The sequence below is a fragment of the Phascolarctos cinereus genome, unplaced genomic scaffold (assembly GCF_003287225.1).
Source record: "Phascolarctos cinereus isolate Bilbo 61053 unplaced genomic scaffold, phaCin_HiC Scaffold_5;HRSCAF=322, whole genome shotgun sequence".
Classification (NCBI taxonomy): Eukaryota; Metazoa; Chordata; class Mammalia; order Diprotodontia; family Phascolarctidae; genus Phascolarctos; species Phascolarctos cinereus.
Window position 1 is genome coordinate 402,143,668 of NW_027555958.1, and position 15,473 is coordinate 402,159,140.

General features: G+C 35.5%; 1 protein-coding gene across 1 annotated transcript in view; it reads right to left on the reverse strand.

Moving 5' to 3' along the window:
* SWT1 (SWT1 RNA endoribonuclease homolog) overlaps positions 1–15,473 on the reverse strand; it is a 136,293-nt gene that overhangs the window by 23,047 nt on the left and 97,773 nt on the right. Inside the window, 2 exon segments of the mRNA XM_020984402.2 lie at positions 1,276–1,340; positions 4,179–4,245. Coding sequence (XP_020840061.1) covers positions 1,276–1,340; positions 4,179–4,245 — 132 coding nt within the window.

Below are 15,473 nucleotides of genomic sequence, written 5' to 3' on the forward strand. Positions count from 1 at the left end.
ACAAATCAGAGAACCATATTACCAAAATGCCATAGAATAAAATTTATTTCCTAAGAAAAAAGGAAAATGTCAATTATGTTTATTCTTTTTTTCTTCCTTTTTTCTCCCCAGGAAAGAAAGCAGAATATAATACTTTAAATAATAAAAAATGGGGGATAGGGACTAAACTCCCAGGTGAGGAAATTCCCTCTACCAATGCAGGCCAGCACCTTATATGTCACTTATAGTATAAGAGAATTGCCAAGGGAACTGAGAGATTTAAATGACTTGCTCAGGGTCACATAACAGGTATGTATAAGAATTAAGACTTGAACCCAGATCGTCCTGGCTCCAAGGTCAACTCTATTCACTACCTGAAACTGCCTTTCAATAATTAATAGGCCTTAAGAATATTCCTCTTTTCATAACACCTCTCCCTAAACTCACCCTTTAATAAGTTAAAACTGATATAATATAGATTATGTTCTTAGATTTCTCTTTGCAAAGAGTGCTGGACTTGTAACCAGAACTCCCCAGATTAAGCTCCAGAGGTACAACTCCTAGTCAAGTCGCTTAACCTCTCTAGAGCTCACTTTCCTCATCCGTAAGATTAATATTTTGTGTGCCAACCAATATCCATGTGGGTGCCGCATGCAAAGTGTGCCATTAAGGTAGAAACTGCTATATACACACAAGTGATTATTATCATTTCTATTACTGCAGAATCTAGGCATTTAACAGATCCAAACTAATAACATAAGGAACAAAAGGCCTTAACGTTCTTTTGTAAAAACACTATTCAGTTTGTCTTAAGAGTGAAGGAAAAACGTTTAAATAAAGTATTTTCAATTTTTCGAGTGAAGAATTGGTATCTTAGAAATTGCCTCAGTGAGTTTAGAAAAGGTGAGTAAACAGAGCCAGAATATTGTACAGAAGAAGCACCATTTCAAGGAAAACAGTGACTTCCTTAGTGGCTTCCAAGCCTATATGAAAATTTAGGTACAAATAATTAGAATGGAGAAACACTAGAACCAACTATAAAATGAAAACAAAAACTACATAATACTGATCTGACAACTGCTTAATCTGCTTTATTATTCAGCATTTTCTGTCAAGGTCAATTATTCATCACAAAACAGACCCATTAACTTCAAGATTTAGAGCATAGAGAAGGAATGACTTATTAAATATAAGATGAGAAGAGTCTAAAATCAAAGCAGCTCAAGGTAAGCTCCAAGTAACTTTTACTCCCAACAGGCTTACTCTGATTACAGATTTATACCATAGACGACTTACCGATATTCAGCCTGTGACACACATTCGTAAAGTTCCTGGGCAGTAAAGTTGATACAGCTATTGACCTAACAAAAAGAGCAAAAGCGTAATTATTAAAATTGCACACTAAATCAAATGACTAGTGAGAATCCAATTAGAACTGCCCAATACACTGAGGTGGGAGGATTTAAAATATCTGGATATTCAATAAAAATGACTAAACTATAACATTTAGTACTCATAACACATCTAGCATCATAGAGAAAACCCTCCACATCCCTCATATTAGCTAATCATGAACAAATTAGGAAACATTCCAGTCTCACTCTCATTCTCCACAAACAATTAGTGAGCTCAACGATTCCAAAACATAGCTCTGGAAATAAAGGTAGCTGACAGCACCCAGACTCCCACAAATCACTACCCTTGAACTTCTAAAAATGAGAGAGCATTTCTAACATACATCAGAGATGGGACCTTTCCTGTACTTATGGGGAAAGCAAAGAAGCCAACTTTAGCACTGCCACACCGTTCAAACCAAAACAGATTAGTGGCCTACAACATCACACTCCAATCTCTAACTGGATGTAAAGGATATACTTTTGTAAATCTCTTTTGCACACACAGGTCTTATATGTAGGGTTTTTTTACTCTTTCTAGTGAAGACACTAGGTTACCAGATGATCATTCATTTGGAGAGACATTTGCCAATAAATAAAGGAATTAAGGTGAATAGGAGAAAGTGATCAAGTTTCCTTATTTTTAAACTTGAACTCAGGGAGCCCTTATTCTAACTGCAGTCAGTGGCCCTAATTTACTGGCTCAGATGTCACAAAGGATATAGCTAGATTAAAATATTCATTTGACATATTTTCAAACACACTAGAAATTTCATTTCTGTTACAAAATGAAATTGTTAGGAAATATATTCAGTGTGACTACAAATTTGGAGGTGCTGTAATTAAATTTTGGGAGGGTTAGATGAGATGACCTCTAAGGTCTATTGCAACATTGAAACTCTATGATATTAAGTAACAGGATTTATTTTCATGTCTGGCTTGTGGAATATGAAAATATTATGAATATCAAGTATTAGATATTGTTATAGAGTAGCACATATGATTTTGACTTAATTTGTCAGCTGCTCAACAAGAATTTAAGTTTTCTCTATGTGTCAGGCACTGAATTAAGTACTAGGAATGCAAAGACTAAAATAGTCCCTGTCCTCAAGAAGCTCACCTTCTAATGGAGGAGATAACATGTAAATATGTAAATAAGTATATACAAATTAGACACAGAACAGATAGAAGGTAATGGGAGTAGGAGGAAGAAGAAAGGAAGAGAAGGAGGAAGGAAGGAAAGGACGGAGGGAGGGAGAGAGGGAAGGAGGGAACTGCTAAGAGTACAAGGAAAGGCTTCCTATAGAAGGTCAGATTTGACCTAAGTTTTGAAGAAAGGAAAGGATATTAAGAGGTGGAGGTGAGGAGGCCAATTATTTTAGGCACAGGGGACAGTAGCATAGAAACAGGAGACAGAGTGTGTGTTCAAAGAATAACAAGAAGGCCAGAGTAGCTGGCATACAGGATAGTAAAATGTAGGAAGACTATAAATGTAGGAAAAGGCCAGATTATGAAGAGCTTTAAATGCCAAATAGAAAACTTTATATATGATCCTACAAGTAACAGTATGCCTCTAGAGCTCACTGAGTTTGGAGATTTACACTTCAGAAAACTCATGTTGGCAGGTAAGTAAGGACAGAATGAAACTGGGAAGGATTTGAGACAGGGAGATCAATTAGACGGTTATTACGATAGTTAAGGATAGAGGTGTTAAGCACTCAAATTAGGATAGTAGCAGCAATGTAAGTGGAGAGAAAGGAATGTACATGAGTGATAACATAAAGGGAGAAATTACAAGATTTGTCAAGTGAGTGAGAGTGAGGAGTTGAGAATCATGCCAAGTATTTATTGCAACACTGTAACACAATGGAAAAACATATTTTAAATTTAGAGACCTTGGTTTGAATCCTAGCTCTAACTCTACCTAAATGCTCTCAAACAATGAAGGAATTAAAACTTACTATAAATTACGCAAACATGTAACATTTTATTCCCACTCTTGTGCAGAATTCTTTTCAAAAAATGAATCATGATTGTGAATTTGGAATGTTAGAATACAAAGGCAACCTAAGCTACCTATAAGCAAAGAGAAATAAAAAACAATATAAAGCATACCTAGAACAAAAAATGAAAAAGAAAGCACATAAATAGACTTAAGAAACACCCTGGGGGTGAAACTCAAAGAACATTCTGGATTTTCATTGTAATGTTACTCTCAGGATCTATGCTGCTCTTAAAGGTGAGACCATAAAATATTATTATTGTCCTTCTGGAATTTCTAGTAACTCAAACCTTTAAAATAAATCAACATATAACCAAAAAATTCTATTAAAGAAAATTAATTGTATTATATGGAAGGCTCCAATGTATATCCTAATAAGAAAGCAGTGAAGGTGGGAATTATGTGACTGATGATTAAATAAAAGGTACTCAAGCATCCTACACTCAAAGTAATAAGTTTTAAATTAATATTAGAATGAATTTATTTGCTTTTATTGCATTTTAAAAACCATTTCAGAGCTGGAAAGTATCTCAGAAATAATCTAATCCAATCTTCTCATTTTACAGATAAGGAAACTGAGGCATAGATAAGCAGTCTACCCAAGGTCATACAGTTTGCAAAACTCCCAAAACAAGTCTTTTAATTAAAAAGTCTTTTAATTCCTAGGAAAACACTTTCAAATCCATCAGTTTTCTTCTTTCTAGAACTTATATCCATAACCTAAACAATATTTTTTTGCTTTTATATCACATTAAAGCCATTTGTTTTGAAAAAGAGATAAAAATATAAAGAATCTCTCATACCTCATTAGTCACTAGGAAGTTATAAAGAGTTTCAATATCTTGATAACAACTGTGTGGGGCCAAAATTCTGAAATGGGGAAAAACAAAATTAGTACTTTCTCTAAAGGATGGTGTACAGGTTCTGACAAACATGGCTGCAAACAGTACAGTTAGTTGTTTGGTGTTCTTAATAATATTTTCACGAAAGCAATATTAACTTATATTCATTTACCACTTTACATTTTATTAAGCACTTTATACACATAATGTCATTTAGGCCACACAAAAATACTGTTGTATAATTATGAACTTTCTTGACTCTATCAATTAAATCATTCAGTCAGTAGGGCAAAAAAAAAGTCCTTGCCCTCAAGAAATACACTTTCTAGCAACGGAGACAGCATGTATAACTAGGTACATACTATATAGGTATGCATGTATGTATGTATGTATGTGTATATGTATATACATATGCATACATACATACACAAAGTAGATGAAGATCATCTGAAATGGGAATGCATTAGCAGTTGGAGGAAGCAGTAAAAGCTTCCTGAAGAAGGTCAGAGTGGAGCTGAGTCTTCAAGGAAGCCAGGGAAATTAAGAAACAGAGGTGAGGGTGCAGGGTGCATTCTAGACATGGGGAACAAACAATGCAAAATCATGGAGATAAAGGAATGTCTTATTGTAGGAACTGCAAGGGGGCCAGTGGAGCTAGATCATAGGATGCATGCAAGAGATTAGGGTCTAAGAAGGCTACAAAGGTCAGGTGAAGAACTTTAATTGCCAAACAGAGGAAAATACATTTAATTCTGAACTTAAGAGGAAGCCACTGGAGCGCACTCAGCAAGAAGCTGATCTGTCAGACCTGGTTATAGAAAAATCATCTTGGAGCTGTGTGGAAAACAGAATAAAGTGGGAAGACATCTGATACAAGAAGAAAAGCAGAAAGTTACTGCAGTAGTCCAGGCAAAAGGTGATGAAAGCCTGAGCTAAGATTGTGGCCATATGAATGGAAAGAAGACATATGTAAGAGATGTCAAAACAGAAATGACAAGACTCGGCAACATACTGGATATACGGGGTAAGAGTAAAAAGTCGAAGATAACAACAGTAGTTGTGAGCCTAGATGACTAGGAGCATAGTAATGCCCATGAAGAGGAAAGAAGAGTTAGGGGGAAAACATTAAAAATTACCAAAAGGGCTTACCATCAGATTCTATTAAAATGTTACTGTTAGTTAAGGATTCTGTTTTACCATATGAAATCCAAAAATCAAACCAACTTTACAACATAGGCATTTTTCCACATGAAATGAGTTACAATGCTACAATATTTATCAAAGCTACAATATTTATCAAAGGATAAATGAACTATAATATATCATATTCCATGTTTCAAAATTTGGATAAAGTTTAATGATTTCATATAAAAAATTTTCCCCAAAACACACTCAAAATTATATTCCTTTACTATTAAGAAAGACACTGTGATTTCAATGACAGAGAAAACTACCAGATAAGAAAAGTCCATCTATCAATTCTGCAACTTAGAGTCTTAGAGGACTGTCTAAAACATAGCAGGCAAGCGACTTGTTCATGATCATAAAGCTAGTCTGTTAAAACAGGATCTGAACTCAAGTATTGCTGGCTCCAAAGCTGGCCCTCTATCCACTACGCCACATGCCAAAGAAAAAAAGCTAGTTAACAATAAAAGATTACATAGCCAAATTCAAATGAATACAGGGATTCTCCTTTACTTAACAACAAAGTCCTCTAATGAAAGGCTCAACACGAATTTAACTATGAAAAGAGTGGAAAATTATATTAATTCATGGGGAAATACATTACTTGAACAAAATCAACAACAAAGCAAGAGTAATCCTGGATATGTGATGTCTATTGGCGGCCAAAGAGTCAACTTTTTATAATCTGATAGTAATGTTTAATTCTTTTGTCATGAAGAACATTTCCTTCTCTATCAGAAAAGAAGGATCAGTCACAAAGGTAGTAATTCTTTAATCATTCATTCAATAAATGTATAATCTTTTGTTTTCTAAGTGGACATATTCAGCAATGGGGAGGTTACTGACTAATGTAGTTCATTTCAATTTTGGATATGTGAGAAATTAATATTTCTCTCTTGTATTGCATAACTAATTGTTGTATTAGGACCAAGGTTTCCCTCCTTTTCTACTTGCTCATCCAGAAACCAACCAATGTAGGAACACTCCCTTAAAGACTGACTCAGGCCAAGATCTAATTAGACAGTAAAAGAAATTCTAAGTTTGGGCTAAGGGCTGTATTCCTGCTCATTGTGTTTCCTTGGACAGGTCTGGGAAAATGTTGATTCTCCCTATAGTCAAGACAGGTGATATGGAAATTGATATCTCTTTGATCAAGATTTCAGTGACCTCATTAGGAAAAGCAAAATAGATAACTTTGATTATATTAAATTGAAAAGTTTCTGGACAAATAAAGCCAATGCAACTAAGATTAGAAGGAAGGTAGAAAATTGGGAAAGAATTTTTACAACCAATATATATAGAGAATTAAGTCAAATTTATAAGAATACAAGTCATTCCCCAATTGATAAATGATCAAAGGATACGAACAGGCAATTCTCAGATGAAGAAATTAAAGCCATCTATAGTTATATGAAAAAATGCTCTAAATCACTATTGACTTAGGGGCAGCTAGGTGGCACAGTGGATAGAGTACCGGCCCTGAAGTCAGGAGGACCTGAGTTCAAATCCGGCCTCAGACCAAACACCTGATACTTACTAGCTGTGTGACCCTGGGCAAGTCACTTAACCCCAACTGCCAAAAAAAAAATCACTATTGACTAGAGAAATGCAAATCCAAATAACTCTGAGGTACCACATCACACCTATCAGATTGGCCAACGTGACAAAACAAGAAAATGATAAATGCTGGAGAAGATGTGGGAAAATTCGAACACTAATGCGTTGTTGGTAGAGTTGTGAAATGATCCAAACATTTTGGAGAGCAATTTGGAACTATGCCCAAAGGCTATAAAAATGTGCATACCCTTTGACCCAGCAATAGCACTTCCAGGGCTATATCCCAAAGAGATCATACAAATGGGAAAAGGACCCACATGTACAAAAATATTTATAGTACCTCTTTTTGTGGTGGCAAAGAATTAGAAATGGAAAGGATGCCCATCAATTGGGGAATGGCTGAACAAGCTGCAGTATATGAATGTAACGGAATGCTATTGTGCTATAAGAAATGATGAGCAGGTAGACTTCAGAAAAACCTGGAAAGACTTGCATGGACTGATGCTAAGTGAAGTGAGCCAAACAGGAGAACATTGTACACAGTAACAGCCTCGTTGTTTGATGACTAACGTAGATAGACTTAGCCCTTTTCAGAAATACAAGGATGTAAGGCATCTCCAAAGGTCTCATGATGGAAAATGCTATCCACATCCAAAGAAAGAAGTATAGAGTTTGAATGCAGATCAAAGCATACTATTTGCTATTTTTTTTTCTTCTGTTTTGTTTTCCCTTTCTTGTGGTTCCTCCTATTGGTTCTAATTCTTCCTTACAACACAACTAATGTGAAAATATGTTTAATAGGAATGTATATGTATAGCCTATATCAGACTGCATGCCGTCTTGGGGAGGAAGGTGGGAAGGGAGGGGAAGAAAAACTTAAAACTCAAAAGCTTATGGAAGTGATTGTTGACAAATCAAAATAAATCAATAAAAAAAAAAGAAATAGCAGTGGATCAGTTTAATAGATTAGGTACATATTACACAGGAGTATATGACCACATTAATCCAGTGTTTGACAAACCCAAAGATTCAAGCTTCTGGGACAAGAACTTACTATTCGACAAAAAACTGCTGGGAAAACTGAAAGCAATTTGGCAAGTAGTAGGCATAGATCAACATCTCACATAGTATACCAAGATAAGATCAAAATGGGTACATGATTTAGACATAAAGGGTGATATCATAAGCAAATTAGGGGAGCAAAGAATATTTTACCTGTCAGATTTATGGATAAGAGAAGAATTTATGACCAAACAACAGACAAGAGAGTATTACAGGGTATAAAATGAATAAATTTCAATCCATTCAATTAATTTTTTTTTTGCACAAACAAAACCAGTGCAGCCAAGATTAGAAGGAAAGCATGAAACTGGGGGTGGGGGACATTTTGCATTAAGTTGCTCTGATAAAAGACCTCATTCCTCAAATATATGGAGAACTGAGTTAAATTTATAAGAACATAAGTGATTCCCCAATTGATAAATGGTCAAAGAATATAAACAAGCAGTTTTCAGAAGAAGTCAAAATTATCTATAGTCATATGAAAAAATGCTCTCAATCACTATTGACTGAAGAAATATAAATTAAAACAACTCTAAGGTAACATCTTACATCTATTAGATTGGCTAATTATGACAGAAAATGACAAATGTTAGAGAGGATATGGAAAACTTGAGACACTAATGCACTCTTTGTGGAGTTGTAAACTGATCCAATCATCTGGAGAGCAATTTGGAACTATGCCCAAAGGGCTATAAAACTCTGCATACCCCTGGACCCAGCAATACCACTGCTAGGTCTATATCCCAAAGAGATTTTTTTTTTAATTAAAAAAGGAAAAGGACATATATGTACAAAAATATTTATAGCAGCTCTTTTTTGTAGTGTCAAAGAACTGGAAAATGAGGGGATGCCCATCAATTGAGTAATGGCTGAACAGATTGTGGTATACAATTGTAATGGAACTATGCTGTAAGAAATGACAAGCTGGATGGTTTCAGAAAAACCTGGAAAGACTTACATGAACTTACACAAAGTGAAGTGAGCAGAATCAGGAGAACACCATACATGGTAATAGAAATATTATACAATGATCAACTGTGAATGACTTGGCTATTCTTAGCAATTCAATGATCAAAAACAATTCTGAAGTATTTATGATGAAAAATGCTACCCACTTCCAGAAAAAGAACTGATGAAGAATCAGGGGGTTAAAAGAGGCAGATTTGGGGAGTATACTTTCAAAGTTAACATAAACATGTGACAGCATCTTAATGGGGTCTTTCTTCAAAGATCTGTTAACTGATAATCATGAAAACATTGCTGGGGAGGTAGGTGGTGTGGTAGATAGGCCTAGAATCATGGAAGACCTGAATTTTAATCCATCCTCAGACACTTATTAGCTGTATGATCTCGGGCAAGTAATTTAATTTCTATTTGCCTCAGTTTCTTCAACAGTAAAATTGGGACAATAATAAGTGTTGGGCTGTTCTGAGAATAAAATGAAATAATATTTGTAAAGCATTTATTAGCACAGTGCCTAGGCCCTAGACCATAGTAGGTACCAGAAAATGCTATTACTATTATTATCACATTGCTCCTCCCAAAAAATTATTCAGAAACAAATATAAATTATTTTATGAAGCATTTTGAGACAAATCAGACACAACTGACTTGACTTAGTCTTGGTATCACTGTACTCAACTTTGGGTCAAGTTTACTAATCATGCAGTCCCAGCTCTTCTTGAATGTTATAAATGAAAAATTTAGCCTAGCCAAAAAAAAAAAATTAGCTTCTTCACTGCAGATACAGGTTTTAAAAATTATATGAAAAAATTAAAAACAGGAGGAAAAAACTCTACAGACTTATATGCCTTAAAAATATCCCACACAAAAATTCTTTAGGGGTCAGTCTTGTATATAAGCTTTCTCATTACTCCTCTTCCACTAGTCTTCAAACAAAAGATTCTTAGAATAAAACTCCTTCTAAAAAAGATTCTGCACTGGCAATATTTTAAGCAACAGCAAATAAGAGAACAAACATCATTTAAAAAAAAATAAAAACTCTACCGCCTCTTCAGGATTAGCCAGTTTTTACTTGTAAATATGTAACTCTAGTTTTTGTATTTGAGATAAAGGCAAATAAATTCAACTCAATAAAGTACTTTTTAATAAAGTGTTTTCTATGTGCTACTATATAGAAATGTGGAGGGGAGAGGGACTAGTTGATAAGAAAAAGTCCAAATACTCAAGAAAATTTACCATCTTGGGAACATAGAGTAGGATTTTGGAACGATTTCTGAGAAACAAAAATAGGGTGGTAGTTTTTAATTCTGATCATTACCAATATCTATAAATGAAGTCAACTGATCTGAGTGTCTTGATATTTCCAATAAAATCAACATTAACTATGACATTATGGTGTAGTGAAAAGAGTTCTGAGTTTGTCACCAGAGAACTTGGCTCTGATAATAACCTGCTGTATAACCTTGGGAAAATCACTTATCTTAATGTACCTCCAGTTCCTCAAAATGTACCTCTAGTTCCTCAACTACAGAATGAGGGGATTAGACCACATGACCTTTCTCAAAGGTCTCTTCCAGTTCTAAAATCCTATGAAAATCTATGAGGTTATACTTTCAAAATTTCCATACCTTTAATAGAGAATACAAGTTTAGGCCCTCATTAACTTCCTACCTGGTCTCCTTGCCTTAAGTGTCTCTCTTCACTCTATCCTCAACAGAGCTTTTAGAATGGTAACTCCTAAGACAACGTTCTGACCATTGTCTCTCAAAAGGTCCAGTGACTCCATAACGCCAGTAGAATAAAATATAAGTTCCTCAGGCTGGCAGATAAAACCCTTCACAACAAGGGCTCCAGACCACCTTTTTGAACACATTACACATAACTGCCCTTCAGGCAGTCTAGGTTCTGGCCAAATTGGTCTACTTGGCATTTCTTTAAATTCCAGTTTGAGTGTTCTACAAGGGCTAATTGTACCCCACACCTCTTTATCCCCTAGACTCCTCAGCGTCCTTCAAAGTTCAGTTCAGGTTCCATCTCCCACATGAGGCCTTTCCTAATGCCCCTTTAGCTCCATTCCTCATTTATAAATTAGGGATCATAATACTTTCACTTATAAGGTAGGTACCTTCAAGCAGTAAAGAAATGTGAGTGATTATCATGTATGCCCTGGATTACAAAGGCAGCTCCTCATCACACGTTTCTTGTGGCAGAAGGTGCCCTCATTATTAATCAATAAAGTCACTGAACCACCCTTTGTTGTTCTAGATAAACAAAGGGCATTTTTTTACATGCCCTTTATTTTACATTACCTCCAGTGAGGTTTTTTCCTCTTTCCTCAAGTAGACTGGTCAAGTGCCTGCTCTTTTTCTCCTTTCCTTTCTGTCTTCTGAATAGCAATGGTAATTCCTAGTATACCATGCACTGTACAGATACATAAATACCTACTGACCCACAAGAGCAAGTAAGGTTAAGAGAAGATTCAAAAAGAAACACAGTTCTTTGCATGTTCAAATAGACATGTACTTCCATTTCTGAGAAACAGTTCTAAATTATTTGTAAAATAAACATGGGATATCTTTCATCACTTAAAAAACATATTCTTTCTAAATTTGCCGTCCATACTTTATCCTGAAGTTCACTCCTCCTAATGAGTCAATGCCAACAAACAATAATACTCAGATTGTTGTACTTCTAGTAATATCTAATGATATATAAACCCAGGCAGGATCTGGGTAATCTTCAAAGAAAATAATGTACTTTAACTCCTTTCAATTTACCTACTGATAAACGGTAAAAATTATTAGTAGAAGCATGAATTTTTGCTTACTTAATTGAACACAAAACCACAAGACAGACAATACCAAATACTGAAACAGTATGTTGTTCCCTTATAAATTGCTACTGAACTGAAAGGATTCAACGTACAGTGATAATAACTGAGAACTCTCATCACATACATTATTAAAGACACTGCAAATCTAATTTGAAATAGCCATCTTCAAGGCTAGTATAACATGCTGACAACGATGATAGAAATTCAGAAGGGAGAAAAAAAGTCCAAATGCATATTCACACACAAAAGAAAAACAAAGAAAAATACTTATTTATATACACTTAACAAAAGATAGCTGGCATGAAAAAAAAATTCCAAATAAAAAAAATCCTACTGGAAATGTAATCTGTTTCCATGCAAATGAAATTTTTGGAGTAAACAATTTTCCAAGGCTTCATAGTAAGATAAACTTGACTTTGGCCACCAAAAATTAATTTTACTAGCTGAAACAAGATCTTCCTGGCGACTGTCAATGCTCTGGCATTTGATAAAAATTTTTTTTTTTAATTTTGAAAACACCCTTGGCACTGGTCACTGACCTGAAAGGGCAAAGTTAAAAGTCCCTTTTCCCAATCCAAAATTTATAGTTCAACCTTCTTTGAGGAAAAAAAAGTTTCTTTGTGGAAAAAAAAATCTGTTTTCTGAAAAGCATGGATAAGGGTTTTGACTGTAAAGTATAATTAATTATCATTTCTGCTTAACAGAATATTCTAAAGTGAACCTACAGAAGATCAACCAATGTGAATTATTAGACCATTTAAAAGGGCTAGGCGAGGAAACACATATTCATGTTGCTAGTGTTAATGTAATACAGTTTAAACTGATAGGTGAATAGCAGCCCTTTGATTAATTACTAAACATATTCTATGTTAATATTAAACTAAGCTAAAACCACATTTCTCAAACTAGGGGTCTGCCTCCACAGAAACTTCCTCAACATTGTCTTAAATATGTGTATCTGTTGTTTAACTGCACTTCTCATTGCCTGGCTTCTGCCTGGCTTCAAATTTAGATAGTAAGTATAACTAGACCAGGAAGGAGCACTTGATGGCTTAAGTGCCAAACTGAGGGCGCACTCTACTATCCTGCCAAGCTATTAAGCCGAGACAAGGGAGGAAAGAAAAAGCATTTATTAAGCTGCCATGCACTGTGCTAAGTGTTAAGTGCTAAATATCTCATTTGATTCTCACAACAGCCCTGTAACATAGGTACTATTATTAACCCCATTTTACATTGAGAAAACTGAAGCAGACAGAGGTTAAATGACTTGCTCAGGTCACACTGCTACTCAGTGTCTGAGGCTGGATTTGAACTCAAGTATTCCTGCCTTCAGGTCCAGGGCTCTATTTACTGCACCCTTTAGTAGCCTCCAACTAAAAGCGAGAAGGATGACATTACTAGAATAGAAGAAGTCCACATAAAAGATGGCCCCAAGAAAGAGAACCATGAGCAAGGTAAGCTGTAAACATTTCCTTTGTATGTCTGGTTATTTCCTACCTTCCACCATGAGCCCTCTGTTTTGACCACAACCATCATTTTGTTCTGCTTGTGGCTTATTTACCTAGTTGAGTACCTTCCCAGTGTTCAGATACCAGCACTACTAACTACAACCTGTTTGACATCCTGTGATACTTATCTTTTCCTTTTTCTTTCTATTTGTCCTGATTCTTCTCCCATTTCCTTTCTAGAGGCAATAGAAAGAACTGTAGGTTTTAAATTGGAGTACCTACATTCAAATCTAGATGCTTAACAGTTACTACCTTGGTCAGGTCACTTAGCTTCTGTAGGCCTCAGTTTTCACATCTATATAAAATAAGTGCCTTGGAAAAGATAAATAACCTCCATTACTAAATTCTATGCTACTAAGATTTGGGTTCCAGTCCTACCACAAGCTTTTATTACCTCTATCACCTTCAGCAAGTCCCAATCTCACTGATTCTCAGAGTCTACATCTGTTAAGGAGATATAATCTTAAACTACTTCTTAATAATAATATTTGTCTTAACTACTTTAACCTCAAAGAATTATTATAAGGACCAAGCCTGTAAGCATTTATTAAGCACCGACTGTGTACCAGACATTGTGCTAGCTACTGGGAGGTATGTTTAAAAATGCCCTTTGTTTACCTAGAACAACAAAGAGTGGTTCAATGACTTTATTGATTAATAATGAGGGCACCTTCTGCCACAAGAAACGTGTGATGAGGAGCTGCCTTTGTAATCCAGGGCATACATGATAATCACTCACATTTCTTTACTGCTTGAAGGTACCTACCTTATAAGTGAAAATATTATGATCCCCAGTTTATAAATGAGGAATGGAGCTAAAGGGGCATTAGGAAAGGCCTCATGTGGGAGATGGAACCTGAACTGAACTCTGAAGGACGCTGTGGAGTCTAAGAAGCAGGCATAAAAAGGTGTGGGGTACAATTAGCCCTTGTAGAACACTCAAACTGGAATTTAAAGGAATACCAAGTAGACCAATTTGGCCAGAACCTAGACTGCCTGAAGGGCAGTAATGTGTAATGTGCTCAAAAAGGTGGTCTGGAGCCCTTGTTGTGAAGGGTTTCATCATAACTGCTAAGACAAAGTTCTGACCATTGTCTCTCAAAAGGTCCAATGGCTCCATAAAGCCAACAGGATAAAATATAAGCTCCTCAGGCTGGCACATAAAACCCAGAGAGGGGGAGGTAAAGGTCCCCCACTAGTATAGTCTTGCTGTCTATTTCTTCCTGTAACTCCCTGAACCTCTCCTCTAAGAATCTGGATGCTATACCATTTGGTGCATACATGTTTAGTAGTGATATTACTTCATTGTCTATGGTGCCTTTTAGCAGGATGTAGTTTCCTTCTTATGTCTTTTGATAAGATCTATTTTTGCTTTTTCTTTGTCTGAGATTAGGATTGCTACCCCTGCTTTTTTTACTTCAGCTAATGCATAATATATTCTACTCCACCCTTTTACCTTTATTAGATATTCATTAGAAATACTGATCCATGGTTTCCTTTCTGTTTTTTCTCTCTCTGGTTTAGGCATTAAGACCATTTTTTGCATCATTTTTGTAATTAAGGAGTGTGGCATGATTTCTTCCTATTTTTGCAAACAGTTCATGTAAATACTAGAATTAACTGCTTTTTGAACATTTTATAGGATTCACTTTGATACACGGTCGTGGGGATTTTGGTGGGGGATATTCATTTATACCTTGTTTAATTTCTCTTGCTAGAATGCTAAAATTTTTTGTCTTATTCTGTTAATCTGGGTATTTTACATTTTTCTAAATCATCCATTTGATCTAATTTCTGTTGGCATGAAATTGGGCAAAAATAAATTCCTTCATTTGTTGTGAATTCTCATTTTTTTCATTTTCATTTCATTGCTCACCCACGTTCATGCCATATTCCTGCATTCCAGATTCCACCAGAAGTCTGGCACTCTAGCGATATATACTGGGGGTTCCTTGGTCACTATTTTTAGCCCAAACTATATGTTCACACAGCTCTTTTCGGGCCATCTTGACACCAAGCTATTCATATATCCCTACCCTAACTTTCCACCATTAACCCTGGGAAAAATAACCTAATGGGGGAATGACAATACAAAGACATTAATGGTAGCTAAGGAGGGGTATTTTTGGTCAGGGAAGTCATAATAAT